The following is a 16,895-nucleotide window of genomic DNA, read 5'->3' as shown; positions in this document are numbered from 1 at the left end:
CAAGCAGACATTCTTCATACATGTGCAGTGATAGAACTGTAGTTGTGTGCATTAAGTGTTAATAACAAGAAAATTAATGTTTCAAACAACCAAAATTGCAACGTGTATATATACTTTTTACTAAAACATTTACAAAAGGAAGCTTTTAAAATAAGTCATTATGTTTGCATAAATATGTTTGATCATTTCTTTGAATCCAAATAGAACCACGTAAAGAGTATATTTATACGATGTTATAATATTTAAATTAAAAAAAATAATATCGCACTTGTACATTCATGTTACTACTAAACAAAAATTAAGACCGTTTCAGAAAGTGTCTCTTTTTAAAGAACTCAGTATATATTTAAAGGCATGTATGAAATGACCGTACAAATACTTCATTACTCGTGTTTGTAAATCAATAATAATAAAAATCTGTCATTTTATTGTAACCATCGATGAACATATATACAATATACAAATTCACAATTATATTTCTCATAATGTCATGATAATTACACCATAATTTTTACCCGTAAATGCTGCTGATGAATCTTTATACATTATGCAGACCAGTTTCCCAAAAAAGTGAATACTTGTAGAGCACCGTACCAAAGGCAATAAACAGATCACCCTCATTGTGGGCAATATTATAACACCAATGTTGTAACTGAAACGTCCTATATTTCACCAGCTGACACTGCGTGACACTGATAAACTGAAGTTCATGTGTTTTACCTCCGTTCACGGTCACTGCAAAATTAATGGGTGTGATCTTACACAGACCCCTACATTGGCAGTCAATTGACTGACCACTTGGTAATGCTTGTTCAACAGCTTGGCATTAGTATTGCCCCAGTCTGCAACCATAACCTGTCCATCAGAAACAACACAACCGCCCCTGGTATTGCATTTGCGTGAATCACTTGCTGTTCTCACATTATGCTCAGACATCCCCTGATCATTAAACACATGGCCTGTCTTTCCCAGCACTGTCAATCTGACTGTATTATACGCTCACATTTTATACTGGTCATTAAGCAGATGTCCTTATTGTCCCCGATTTTCGGAATGTCTTCATATAATTGTGTTAAGTCATTTTGGAGACTGGAGCATTTAAAAAAAGAACTTACAATGGAATCATGTATGCTTATAACTTCATCCTTCATTTCGGTCAGTTCCTTCACAGTACTATTTTCAAATTCATTCAAGATATAAAGTACACAAGTCCACATTTTTTCTTTCAAATATTGCTCATTGGGAAACGTACTCACAGAACTATAACCACACTCATCTATAGCAGTATTGATATTGACACGCATTTGTTCTATCATGAATGTCTCGTGTTCCCTGAATGCCATGATTGAACTCTGGCCTTTTGGCGGATCTGTAGGCTCTTGATTTCTCCCAGAACAGTTTCCAGCTCCATTGACAGTCCCTGTGGGTCTTCGTACTGCGTGTTTGTCATCTCAGGAATCGGAGTCACTTTACTGCACTGGCTGAAATTAACAAACTCCTGCTTATACCAAATAACAGTTAGTACACAATCATGTAATGCCATAACAAGTATACGCATTCAAAACACAAGAAACATGGAAATTAAATGACAGTTCTTTTCTTAGACATACTATGGGGATATAGATATACGCTTTTCCGTCTGTCCATCTATCCGTTCGACTTCTATATCGCATATAACTCAACAAGACTCCTGACACGTTACAAGCATAGTAAACCAGAAGTGGAATTATGAATCTTTATAGTGTGGTAGGTTTGGATAGTTTCCATTATTGTAGTTGTGTCGCCTTTTAATAGAACATGACATTTATCAATTTCTGCTCAGAGTAACCTCAAAGTGTTGCTGCTTGAGGACTGAAACTTTACATATATATTTGCAATTGTGTTAACTTGCGCGCGTCCATCTTTTGGTTAAGCTTTTATCGGAATAATCATAGGTATGGCCGCTTCTAAGGAAACAAATCACATTTTAACTGGTGTCATGCGTTACTCAAAGAGCAAAGCTGTAAGTGTGATCAAATTAAAGAATTATCTTTATATAAGAGAACTAAATTTTAAAATAATTTGAAACACAGAAACATTTGGAAGTGTATCACTCCACTTATTCACAAGTCAAACCATGGGAATTCTTTCAAAAAATACAGTCTGCATGTCTATAACGGCACGTTTTTGTTCGGCATCAAGAGACCGAACCGACCCGGATTCAGTCAATGGATCGGGATACGGGGGCAAGTTCTCCAGTTTACTTTTCCGCGGTCATAAACATCATTTGAAATGTTTCTTAAAATCCAACGATAATCGATTACAACTTTCTGTAGTGTTGAAAAGGAGACAAGTAGATCTACACGCAGATCTATGTAAACTTGTAACAGCACGACACGTGAAAAGAGCTAGAATCTATGCACATAGAACGAAGTAGAGTTGATAATTGGAGGATATGGCCTTTGAACACGACCAGAATCAATTGTCTGAGGATTAAATCAATATGAAATGCAGATTGATAACACCTCCCCCCCCCTCAGGGTCAATATTTAAATGCGTTTTCTGAAGTTGAAGCATTTCTATTTTTTTATGTTTAAAAGAAATGAAGCCCGGGCCTGCTGTGCCTAATAGCAGCTACGCCCATGCCCAGTAAAACAAATATTCTTAACATTCAATAATTTGTTTCCCAACAGTGGTCCCCATGTATTTTATCAAAGGCACTTACCGCAATAATATTCTTTTACAAAACAATAGACGCAATGACGTCAGAGATGCGAGACAAAAGCACATACCTAGTTGAGTATTTACTGTTAGCACATTGAAATCGCTGTCTCATCACCGTTGTATAAAGATACAAAAATTGCTTTCAGTGTGAAATATACTGGCTGCTGGAAGCTAACAGCAGGTAACTTTTCCACGCAAGTGTAATATTGACTGATTTTCGTCGGAGGGAATCTAGACTGATCGCTTACGCAAGGTGTCCGCTATCGCATGTGATCGCTTAATCAGGTTGGTATGTATATAAATCCCTGGAATATTAGAACAACATCTTGTTGTGATTTTGTATAAACGATCGTAGTTAAACGCACACAGTCTCGGACACTGTTGGGATCATGAAAATGTACAAAATGGCGATGTTAGACAAAGTTCATTGTGTTTAACCTTACGAATTTACTAAATATAAAGAAGTGATACTCGAGCTGCTGGAGTTAGTATTGCATTCTCCTTATATACGATTAGTAAGTCCTTTATTAAAAGTCCAATAATAAAAGGGAATTAAAACGCATTCAAGTTAATTTTCATGTAATTGCTCAATGGAAGTAAGGAGCCCAGAGCAAAAGAGCTACAACTTTTTGAGGAACAATGAAATAAAGTTACGAACAAGTGTCAACTACATTCCCTCGTTTTAGAAAAAGATTTTAAAATATAGCATCATATAACTAATATTTCAGATCATCATCGTGCAAATACAAGACGAAGCAGCAATAATGGGTGATAAAGATCCATATTACAAAGCTTGGTATTTTATGTGACTGCTAATAAAATAAATCAAACAAGAAACGCCCGTCAGAGAGAAAATATTAAGTTAAACGATATAAATCCGATGACCTATGCATGTAGCCGAAAACTGGGAAAGCGATGGCGCGATGACGGCAAATAAAACCATATAATTACAGGGGCGGTACAGTAAAATAAAAATAAAAAATTAAATAGGCAGTACTGTAAAATCGAATTACCAATAAAATCAGCTTTTTTATTGAATATTTGAGAATATTAAATATTAAATATAAAATGGTCCATTAATTATTCCAAATTTTAAGAGAAGAAAGATATAGTGAATCGAAAACCAACAAGTATGTGTTTTTAAGTACGTGAACATCATATCCTTTTGATACAAATGAGTTAATTAAATTGAAAAGTTCAGTTTAAGCATTTCTTTTAAGATATTTTTATTTGCGAACACGCTTCAAATCATCTCCATAAAATGATGGGTGGAAAATTCCATTAGTCAAATGCCATTTTAAAGAAACATTATAAGTTGAAATTAAATCACCATACTTTGAGTGAAATTTAGCGCATTTACGTCGTAGATTATGATACGAAAAAACTCATCATAGAAATTTCTTAATTTATCAACGATTTCGATGATTAAAATCTTTAATACACGAACATGCTCTGGAGTACCGTACCAAATGCGAAATGTTAATATTATAGGATGGACATTTATGGATATTACCATCTAGGAACGGAAAATTCACAATTTCAATGTAAGAGTCTTCCCGTTTGTCGTATAAGCATGTCTTGTGTCTTAATCATGAAATTATTATAGGTAAGATGTAAGTCTCAATACGCAGCATCTGTATCGGATTGGCACGATCTTTTTAAGACTATTTCGTTCGGGTAGATTTTGTGAATATATTGTTCAAAGTATGGATTATCTAAATTAAGTATGTAATCGATGTATCTGCTAGTTAGGTAAAAACGTTGAATCAAATCTAGTTGTTCAGTTTTCGATAATTCTAACATAAAATCGCTTTCATAACAATATAGTTGCGCACAATAAGTTCCCATAGGAATCCCGATAATTTGTTAAAACATTTTAACATTAAATTCAAATTTAAATTCTGAACAAAAATCAACACATGTCCAAATGCTGTATTTATCTAATATCTGATTAGTAAAAAAAGATGTTTTAGTTTTAAAAGCAAGATAAGAACACTTCTCACTTGCAAATGTTTTTTTCAATCAAAGAAACAAGTTTGGATATTATTAAAGTGTGGGGAAGCGTTGTATATAGTGTAGAACAATATTTGCTTACTTTTGACACTTTATATTTTTCTTTTCAATGTTATCAATAACTTCTAATGAGTTATTTATTGACCATACTAGGTATATATTACTATTTTCATAAACGTTATTGCAATATTTAGCTATATGATGTCTAATAGCGCTCAATGCGGATGTAAGATACTGGTGGTACAAGACACTGAATTAGCGATAACACGACTTTTATATGGCGTTTTATGTAATTATGAAAAACTAATTTCTAACATTTTTTGTACTTGTTTAAGGCTCAGCCTCAGCTAAGCATAATGACATGTTATTTTGAAATTGGTCAGCAAAGCTTAAAGTTATGTAATTATCAAAAAGTCTCAGTTAACGTTCAAGTCATGTTATTTTCAAAACGCCTTACAGTGTGGTTAGAGATTTTGTTCCGGGAAAAATATTATTTTCAAAAACACTAAAATAACCCTCATTCAGACGATTTTCAGGGATAAATGCGTTTTCACCGTGCTTCATCCGAATTCATCTGTAATCAACCTTATCAGCTGTGTATAGGGATGAATTTCGTAATAAATCCCTTAAAGAGATTCAGTTCAACGAATGCGCATTCTTTTAAGAGGTGAATTAGGATTAAATAAGATTTACCTCCACTCATGCGCAGTTGATGTCAGTGGTAAATTGAGATGAAAAGGCGGAGAATGTCAGTTATGTCAACGCGCAGGCGTTGCGTAAACAACTCTCTTTTGATATAGACAATACCATAATCGATTTACTTACCGCCGCCAAATTGGCTATTACGTGACCCGCTGCCTTTATGGTACCGAAGAATTTGGCAGATTACAGTGTAACCATAGTGTTCATCTGATTCTTTCAATTAAAGTGTAGGATTGAAAGTAGGATTAAAAACAAGTGAAACATGAATCAATTTCGATGTATCATATCGTTAATCTCTGCATGAATATTAATTGACAACACGTATTGTTGAACGCTGAGTTAGCTTTTTAAGCACACATGTCAGTAATGCCTTTGCCTAAACATGTATCTCTATGAAATATAATGATAATTATAAAGGTTATATGAATATCTAAAGCAAGAAGATATCTTTTAGCGAAAATAGTGCCGCAAATATTTATTGGGTAACTTTCAAAGATTTAAGGACGAGGAAGACAATTTTATTGAAAAGTAGGTATGTGACTTTGTTTAAACCTGCATTATTCCTTTATAAATATCGTAATTAAATAGTTCCGGAGATAATCAGTAAGAAATATTGTAAGATTAAATACATTTTTAGTGAATGGTACAAACCGTTGTTTGTCAAAACATGATATCTTTCGTTATTAATATTTCTCTTTTAAAGTGTCATTTTAAAGGTTTTATAGACAAAATTATGTTTTTAATTTTAACTAATACTGCTCCGGAAATATTTATTAGCGAAACTCTGTAAGAAACGAAAAGGGAAACTTTCGTATTTCAAGTATGTATTAAGAAAAGTATAAAACGAAAATGTTCTGTATTACTGACTTTTATGTATCGCTCTAAAGCTAATACTAAAATTCTCAAAGCCGGAAATGATTTTGCGATTTTAAATTAACAAGTACCGTAGCTATTCATCAGCAAAACCGTGTAAGTTGTCCGAATTATTTTGTTAATTACATATCAGATTTTGCCTAAAACTCTATTTTAAAATTATCTTAAATATTATGTTTTACAGATAATAGTCCATAGCCTGAAATAAACTTTGTGTGTGTTCTCAATATTTACTTAACTAATTTCTTAATAAAAAGAAGTGAAACTCATTTTGCTCCAACAGTATTGCATTCCTTTCACGCACACGTTCGTGGTCCATTATTTATGACAAGAAGTGACCAATTGTCAAAACAGTACGAAACAGCACAGTACGAAACCACATACACACATAAAAGAATAAAGCTGGGGTCACCGCCTTGGAACGGTCAATGCAAAGCTTTCGGGAGTTCAAACCGGTTTAAAGGCGATCTACCTCACACTTGGCCCAGCAATATTCATGCAAACCAATTTAAACAATGATAGAAGAAAGAGAATTAAAACGCATTCAATTTAATTACCATTTAATTACGCAATAGTAGTAAGGAGACCAGAGCAACAGAGTTTCAACTTTTTAAGGAACGATGAAATAGAATTACGAACACGTGTCAACAACATCCATTCTTTTTACAAAAAGATTTAAGAATATTACATCTAATGGTTAATTTTTCAGATCACCATCGTGTAAATACAGGACCAAGCTTCAATATAGTTTGTAAAAGATCCATATTACAAAACTTGGTTGTTTATGTGACTGTTATATACTATGAAAATAAATGTAAAAGAAAAGGAATATAATACCTAAAAAGAATAACCGTATAATTTAATGAAATCTAAATTTACGGTACAAATGATCGACAAGAAAAAAAGCCTTAAATAAACTTAAATAGCTCCTATGATGTTCTTGCCATTTTCCAAAAATATATGTATAATATCTTGATAATTAAGATAAAAAAAATTACGATAAAAAATAAAAACTCGAAAAAAAACATACTTGATATTTTGGTTCCTTTATATATAAATGTAGGCAAAATAATGAATGATCTTCAAAAACACATCTGCGATAGAGACACTAACGAATTTACTCAATGGAAGGCGATGTTCCAAGTGTGGATTAAACGCGTTTATATGTAGCTCGTAACAGCGCATGTCTGCACTTGTGTGGTTATCGTTCTTAAGATAAGATCTCACGCGTCACCTTCAAATAATATGTAAAATGACAATCAATACCTTATTCATGCTGAGTTGTATTACTCTTAAAAGAATACCGATGAATAATTGATTTAAAACTGATACTCGATTAAGAATCATAATTATAATTAGGGTTTATGATAAATGCAGATATGAACTGGTTTATATGCCACGGCCTGAAATTATTTTAAGTTTCTCTTCTGAATATCTTCTGAACTACTTTATTTAAATAGAGACTCAATTTAAATGACCTAGTTGAAAAGATATCTATATAGTAGAGAAACATAACCTTTTCAAGGTTATCGCTAAAGAAAAAAGTAGTATTCAATTTCCGCTTTATACTGACGACCCACATCTTAAGCTTATGAGCTCTCCATATGAGTGTACCTGTCACTATGTGTTTGAGACTAACAAAGATTGTACAACTGCATTACATTAAAATAAGTGTACTCGTATCAAAGAGAATTGTATTAAATTATCAAGCAAACCATATTTAAATAAAATATTAACAACTTTCAGCTGAAATAAAATGCTTCATTTCATTATTTTTATTTTTATTTTTATTTTACTTAATCGCCTCACCGATATTATTTTAACAACGTACTTTGTAAACAAGTGATTTTCGGCACTTTTAAAATGCATCTAATGGCATATATAAGACGCAATTTGATGGTGGTTCTTTTTCAAAGTTTCAATGGGTTAGTACTTTCCCATTTTATACATTAATTCCGATGTAATTTTCTCACTATAAAATACTATATGTACTGATGTAGGCGTTTTTATTTAATTACAGCACATGATCTTTTGCAACACGCACGCTTTCCATGCGTGGAACTCGACAGACGGCAATTTCGCGCTCTTAATTAAACACAAGTTGTACATGCCGTGCCGTACATGTATTATTGTGTACACTGTATATACGTACAAAGAGACTTGTATCAACAAATAGAATCACAGTGCTGTAGAAAAACGGAGTAAATCAATTTTTCAAATGGAAATAATGAAAAATACATGTACTGGTATTAAAATGCTACCTCGTAAAATTGTTAAAGGTTATTGTTGTCACAGTTTACTTGCCATAAGTAATTACTTGCTCACCATTTGTACTAAAATTTTCATTAGTTACATTTTAAACAGTTTGTTTGCCCTACTTGTTTCCAGTAAAAAGGCGAGCTGATTATGCCCGACATCGTCTTTAATGTTCTATTTTATTTACCGGTTTACCGACATCAATCAAAAATAATAGTCGTTAGCCAACCCCGCCCCCCATAAGCATGCTTGTTATCGAATGGACGGTGATCATCACAGTTTGGCGACTGGAAAGTTATCTGAGAATTTTTCGTGACACAGCTGGGTAACAATATATGATGGGTTATGTGGCTTGTATATTCTTTCAGCGTACCCCAGGGATCTGTGTATAATAAAGAATCCACTTCAAAATACTTACCAATGCGTCCAAAGCCTTAAATGGATAATCGCCTGTTTATCTGAAAAACCTACTTGAAGTCTACGAACCAAGGCGGAACTTAAGATCAAAGAACGAAGCGACTTCATTAGTGATTCCAATGAAGATTCAATCCGTATCATACGGGGAGCGAAGTTTCATGTACGCTGCTCCCAAACTCTGGAACTCACTTCAATCAAACATTCGAGGTTCTTTAACACTGAATTCCTTCAAAAGGGCACTGAAAACTCACCTCTTCCTCCAATCTTATGCAATATAAGCAGTGGTTAAGTGAATTAATTGTATAAAATCTCAATCAGCATGACCTGGAAATAAGCCTTTAAAAGGAAGCATAATTATTCCTTTGGGGGGAACTGGAAATAACCCTTTTAAAGGAAGCATAATTATTCTTTTGGGGGTTTGTGGACTCGTGGTAATGGTATCCTGACGTTACCTGTACTGTCTTAATTGGTTTAAAGAGTAACTTCTCAATGCGTTTTCTTGTATCTTTATTTTTCCAGTGAAAACAGTAACGTTTGTTAGCACTTATTTATACCTAAATTCGCATGTTTCCCCTAAGAACAATTTGCCACTGAACAAAGGGAGATAAGCCAATATCTTTCATTATTGAATTTCTACTACTAAACGTAAAAACAGTAATTTAGCTACTTAAATTTGTACAGAATTCTATGTATATGTTTATCAAATTTGTATTATACCATCTGTCCGCAATGATAAGCGTCTATTAAATGAAATGGACTAAACGATCATTGTTCATACACGTGTGGCCATGCCTTAGCAAAACAATCACACAATATACTATTTTACCATGCGAATCAGATGTTGACAGCCTTTATAATGTTAGCGAATCGATTTACGGGTACGTCAGGCACGGATTTACCGGGGGGGGGCACGAGGGGCACGTGCCCCCCCCCCCCAGCGGCTGAAGACAAAAAAAATTATTTGTGTGTGTTTGTGAAACCAACATGGCCAGATGTTCTGATTTCCCCGATTTCCGACAAAGGAAGTGCCTCCCCTCCCTGCTTTTTATCTTAACAACCTTACCGTCTACTATCCACAGGGGGCACCTTTTAGACGTTAACACTCAATTATCACCGTAGCAAAAACTCTTGGCGGCCGTAGATTTAAAGCGTCTAGATAACAGTGAGCGTCTGTCATTTACATTCAATAAGCGTCTGGTTGATCTTGAACGTTGTTTTGAAGGCAAGTATACCAATTAACAGTGTATTGTCATAACCATGGGGACGTTATATATGGAGACGTTTCTTGCGGCATAAAATACAGCGTTTCACAGCATTGTCTTCATCACAATGAAGCGAAAGGCAACAACGCTGGATCGATTTTTGGTCCATCCAAAAAACCAAAAAACACAGAGACAGACTCGGAGCCAAAGTTATTGAGCCTAAGGTGAGAATTTATTAAAAAAATATTTTGGTATTATAATCCGTTAATTGCGTTACGTTTATTCAGTTTGTTAAATTTTAACTCTAAAATATTGCAATGAAAGAACAAAAAGTTTAAATTTATTAACAACTTTCTTTATACTGATAGTATGATAAATAAGACAATTCAATTAGTATGCATGTTCTGCTCTATATAAGCATTTTAGAAATTAATTTAATGACAGTAATTGAACTTTATAGAATATTTTATGCACTTTTTCAACATTTGAATTTTTAATTAATAACATACATATTTTATTACGCTTTATATAAACAATGGTTATTAAAATAATATTCGGACCAACAGTATAATTAAATATTTTGACAATTAATATATTTGCAAAGTAAATTTAACTGAATTTTGCATTTCTAAAAACTCTTTTTTTTGTTTCAGAACACATCATGACCATGACTGTAAGAGCCAACCAACCAGCTCAAGTGAGGTTAAAGCTGCCAGCCCCCTACATCAAAGGTTTGCGCTTTTAACTACATTTTGGCCAGTGCCAGCAACATTTCCAGCCACAAAATTTGGTTCAAAGAACAGAAGTTTTGTTCAAAATTGGCTCACTTTGTATCCTGGTCTTGTGTACAGTGCAAAGACAGATGGGGCATTCTTTAGATATTGTGTGGCCTTCTCAGATGGAACTCGTGGTGCTCTAACCAACAGCCCTTTCAGGGACTGGAAAGATGCAAAATCTAAATATAAATTTCATGGCTGTCTGTATGAGGAGGCTATGGCTGTAGCCAAAGCTGCCGGAGTGCACCCTTCAATCCCAAGGCGATGTGGCAGACAGACACAACGAAACAACATCCCAGCAGACACTCCATAAACATACTACAAGAGGGTTTTAACCATTCCATTCCTGGACCACCTGCTGCAGCAGTTTAGTGAGCGTTTCACAACGCTTCATGAGAGGGCTTCTTCTGCACTCCTCCTTATTCCATCAGTAAGACAGGACCTGGACAACACCAGTCTGAAGTACTACTTAGATGACCTCCCTTCACCAGGAACACTTCAGGCAGACATTGAGTGCTGGAGGTGTAAGTGGGTAAATGATCCCAACCCCCCTTCAACATTAAGTGCTGCATTAAAAGCATGCAATAGACAGATTTTCCCAAACATTTATACAATATTAAAAATTGCAGCAACATTTCCAGTGACAAGCTGTGAATGCGAAAGGAGCATTTCAACGTTAGGGAATGTAAAAACAAGCTGTCGTTCAGCAATGGGGGAAGAAAGACTCACTGGTCTGGGTCTGATGTCAGTGCACAGGGACATTGATGTGAATGTTAGTGTCATTGTCAAGCAATTTGAAAGACAGAATCCAAGAAAAATGAAACTGCCTTGTATTTTGGAGTCTGATTTAAGCAATGAAGACAATGACTTGTGTTAAGTTAAAGAGAGTGATAGCTTGTACATTTTCCTGATAACAGTTTGAAAATTGTGATTTTTTTGTTTGTTTGTATTTGTTACTTGTTGAACAATTGAATGCCAATCACAATTGGAAATAAAAAATTAACATTATTTATATACAGCATTTTCTTATACTTCTTTATGTTGAAAGCACCATTATAAAGTATAAAAATAGTCTTTATTTTGCTCAGGAAATAGCCCAAAAACGCACCACAGACGATCTAGGAACCAAAAAATTTCCGGGGGCTATGACCTGGACCCCCTAGATATGCGCAACAACTCTTGTGTCCCCCCAACTGGGTCCTCTCTGGATCCGGCCCTGGGTACGTAATGCACTCTAAGGATACTTACAGAATTTGATTAGCTCTTTTAAGACAGCACATGACGGTAAAAAACGTTGATTACATTTCTAGAAAAATGTCGATTCTTTCCATTGTCATTGGTACTCTATTTGTTAACCGGGAACCAAATTTCTGCTGGTGCCGCTTCCAATCAGATTCCAAGAAATATTCGCGGGATGCAATCGCCACTTGTACCTTCGTACCTATTACAGGCGCACCAGGTAATTTTGGCGCTTACATTACCCCTATCTCAATCAGCATAAACTTGAATTAACCCTTTTAAAGGAAGCATAATTATTCTTTGGGGTTTTGTGGACTCGTGGTAATGGTATCCTGACGTTACCCTTGTCTCTGTTTTGTCTCTGTTTTGTCCTGCTGATCTTTCTAATATATGGTTAATGTGCATTTTTTTTTACGTAGTACTTATAGTTTGCGTTTTATATTTTATTGTTTCATTAATTGTCTTATAGCTATACACATAGGGTAGTTTTATAATGTCTTCTTGATCTTTCTAATTTATGTGCATGTTTTTACGTAGTACTTATAGTATAGGTATAATAGAGTAGTTTTAGAGAATAATTGAGTAGTTTTGATCGATTTCTTTTGAAACAGCATTGCAAAATGTATTCGTATCTGGATACGTCAAATGTTCTAATGTACAGCGCCTTTTAACGTGCACTCTTGCATGAAAAAGGCGCTATATAAATCCGGTATAATAATAATAATAATAATAATAATAATAATAATAATAATAATAATAATAATAATAATAATAGTCGATAGCACGTCAAGCTACCTTCAATCAGTTTATTATCTATTACTCCATTATGCGTTAATGCAGTCCTACCAAGTTAACGGCTAGATTTTAGGCATCGCTTATCAACAGAATTAATCAGTGTTAACTGTTCTGTGGTCATGAAGCATACTCCCCTGTCAGGCTGACCACAGCCTGCTTGGCGAAAATAAATAAACCCAGGTGTTATCTCTGGCCAGATCTAAATCTGCTGCACATGTTTCAGAGGGTTATCGACCAGTGTAATTAGCAGTTGTTCCAAATATGAATTGCCAAAAAAAAAATAAAAATGGATATGTATAAAACGGGTAAGCTTGAAATTTGTTGGTAAAATAATTTTGTGTTCACCTTTGTTAGATTTTAAATCTGACATGAAACAAGCACCGAACATGTTTTATGAAATGATTGAAATTAAAACTAATAGAACTAATATGATTTTAAAAGATATTTTTCTTTACTCTTTCAGAATTTTTTTTTGCTGAGAAGGGACCTCCTTTGAACGGAACATACTATAGCAGCGGAAAGTGTCGTCCCTGATTAGCCTATGCGGAGTGCAAGGCTAATCTGGGACGAAACTTTAACCAAATGCATTAAACCCCGTTTTCCCAGAGCGCGGCTCAGATGAAATTAAAGAGCGTTTTGATATTTAACCACATTCTCTTGGGTCGAGGATAGATATACACTGAAGCTTTTGAAATCAACAGAATATTAACTAGAAATGGCGCGGCAGATGCCGACGCGTATCCCCACACCGCCCGTGTTGAAATAAGAGATGTTCAGTATAAAAGTGACGTCACGCCAATTGGTGAATAAATGAAGAAGTTATATCAAAACAAAATTTTGGGCCCCACCCCAACCCCCATTCTCCTCCATCTCCTCCTACACTATTAGCACAAGAACCTTGAAACTTACACACATGGTAGCTATGAGCATATGTGCGACGGTGCACTATTTAGAATTTCGATCTGACCCCTGGGTCAAAAGTTGTTATCATGTGCGTCGCATGTTGTAAGTAAACCGAGTTTTTTTACCCATTTTACCCATTTATTTACCCATAACTTTTGACCCAGGGGTCAGATCAAAATTTCGTCACCGTCACCGTCGCACATATGCTCATAATTACCAAGTTTCAATGTTCTAGTGCTAATAGTGTGGGAGAAAATATGGTCCGATCAAAAATAAAGCGGAAATCAATACAATATCCCCACGCGTTTAAAAAACGTGGCGATTAATAAACATTCATAAATTACTTGTTAATATTTCATTTAAAAAACTTCATGCATGGCTTAATCCGAATTAATAAAAATCCGAGATAAAAAGCAAATTCACGCGGAGCTTTAGGGTAGACAAAAACGAGTTGAAATGAAATGAATAAACCGAAAAAGAGAATCTGGATTGATCTATGGCAATCAGAACTTATGTTCAGGTCCCGCTGCGAATTTAATAAACCGTAAGTGTTTAAAATATTAATAAATTCATATTCGCGTTTTGATTACCAAAGATTAAAGGAAGCAAGACGTATACATTCAGACATATTATGACGTGTGTTTTCAGTCCAAAGGAGTGTTTACTTAGCTTGCGGTTTGGAATTTGCATAAGTAACAATAAACGTTGTTCGAGTTTGTCGATATTTAGCTTTTACATTATGGTCGGTTAAAGATGAAACCAGTTGGAAACTCTGGGGGTGCGCATTTTCTTCCATTCATCCCTTCGTCCATCCCATTTCGTAATCACTGTGAAAAAAATTTATTTCAGATTTTGTAAATTACTTTGCGGAATTATTCAGCATCATAAGCGGATGTGTCATTCACACTCTAAGGCCAAGGTCACACTTAGAGGGAAAAGATCGAATTTGTAATCTCTTGCTTATGATTGCTCAATGGCCGTGTCATTAGAGTCGCGTTCAGAGAAAACTGGGCATAATGCTTGTGTGTAAATTGTCATCCCAGATTAGCCTGTGCAGTCCGCACTTGAAACTTATGATATGGATGCTACTTTATTTCTGTCGATCACTTTATTGACCTTTTATTGAATCAATGCTATTTCAATACGGTTAAGCCACTAATAGGACACACACACATAAAAATGATATATATATATAAGAACTTTTATTTCGACAAATACATATACATATTTACACAGTTTACATAGGCCGTTATGGTCCGTGTACAACACATATCATATCATTCATATATTCGTAACACATGGTGTTGCATTAAAAACGTTATGGTTGAATAACAATAATGTTCTGATACAAATCCTACATTTCCTACATCCCACTAGAAATTCAAAATCAATTTTCTAAAGAAACATACAGTTTTTACACAGCATATATTAATTTGATATTTCAATATTTCTATTTGAAAAGCATGTTCTACAAAAAGTGTCAATAAAAAATAACACGTTCAAAATCATTAACACACATTCGTTTTACGTAGAACGTAACCTAACATCTCACTGTACATCTAACATCAAGTTCAAGCAAGGGCTGTTTGTAAAACATGCATGCCCCCCATACTGGCTGTCAGTTGTAGTGGCAGTCATTGCGTGAATACGTTTTTTGTCACTGTGACCTTGACCTTTGACCTAGTGACCTGAAAATCAATAGGGGTCATCTGCCACTCATGATCATGTACCTATGAACTTTCATGATCCTAGGCGTATGCATTCTTGAGTTATCATCTGGAAACCATTTTACTGTTTCGAGTCACTGTGACCTTGACCTTTGACCTAGTGACCTGAAAATAAATAGGGGTCATCTGCAAGTCATGATCAATCTACCTATCAAGTTTCATGATCCTAACCAATTGCACAGGCTGAAAAGGTAAAAATGTTTAGTCAAATCCACTTCATTTCTAAGTTCTATAGTATAAAAATGTATATTTGAGTGTAATAACCTGACATTAGAGTTTCAGATAACGATATGTTCTGTTAACAATGCAGAGTATAGACATATTTAAGAATAGAAGCATGGCTTACCAGTATGGTTATCCCAATGCAGTCCATCCACAACCATTCTTGTATGAGAGAAGAAAACTGGATCCCTGTTTAAGGCATACTGATGACGATTGCATGCATTGTCGTAAATAATGATTTCTGGTGCCCATGTAACAATAATTGAATTTAACCTAACAAATTGGTACCTTCTATTTTTGGATTTTTCAGGACTGCAATACTACATTTATTATATTTTGGCAATACTACATTTATTATATTTTTGCAATAAGTATGCATTGTGCTTTTTTATGCCAGAATAAAGATATGTTATGTTATTTATGAACATACTCATTTCACATAAAATATCGGTAGTCATTACACATATACCATCGAGTTTCAACTTGGTAGAATGCCAAATTATACGTGCACATCCGAGGATCGTGATGTGGGGCTTTATTATGATTTTTTTTTAACTGTCACTCTTACCCTATTTCTGCTTTAAATAATTTGTTAACTTGAAAATACAATAAATACTTTGACTTAATTAGTAAATACAATTATACATATATATACATACATAATATCTATCTCCGAAATCAACACAGGTTGAAATTTATATTTGATCAATAAAATAAATGATCCGAATACACAGCATTCTTACTTTCAAATCTTGTTTTAAGGAAAGTAAAAGGCCTGTTTGGGGATTCTTCACATTCCATCACCTCGAATCCATAGCAGATTCCTAAAATGTTGTAATGTATAGCACTCATTTAGTTTCGGTAAAAAAAAATGCGCCAGTGAAGAATGAACAAATATTCAAACAATTGAAGCATTAATAACAAAAGCTATTTAAAAACAATGCATGCACTACAGAAATACTAATTACTATACCATGAGGACAAAATGTAGTGAAAATGCCAGGTAATAGTGCATGATGTCGACCCCCGTTCTTCTGGCAACCACTGGTGCTTTTTTCTTTATCAGC

At 34.5% G+C, this 16,895-nt stretch overlaps 1 protein-coding gene across 1 annotated transcript in view; it reads right to left on the bottom strand.

Moving 5' to 3' along the window:
* Positions 1–391: 391 nt before the first annotated feature.
* Positions 392–16,895, bottom strand: part of LOC127877562 (uncharacterized) — a 68,362-nt gene continuing 51,858 nt past the window's right edge. The window contains exons 13-14 of the mRNA XM_052423536.1: positions 16,572–16,652; positions 392–1,481 (exon numbers count right to left, since the gene is read on the bottom strand). Coding sequence (XP_052279496.1) covers positions 1,465–1,481; positions 16,572–16,652 — 98 coding nt within the window. The 3' untranslated portion in view covers positions 392–1,464. The remainder of the gene's footprint in view (positions 1,482–16,571; positions 16,653–16,895) is intronic.

Source organism: Dreissena polymorpha, chromosome 4 (assembly GCF_020536995.1).
Source record: "Dreissena polymorpha isolate Duluth1 chromosome 4, UMN_Dpol_1.0, whole genome shotgun sequence".
Taxonomy (NCBI): Eukaryota; Metazoa; Mollusca; class Bivalvia; order Myida; family Dreissenidae; genus Dreissena; species Dreissena polymorpha.
The sequence above is the reverse complement of the archived record's forward strand: the minus strand, read 5'-3'. Positions and strand labels throughout refer to the sequence as shown.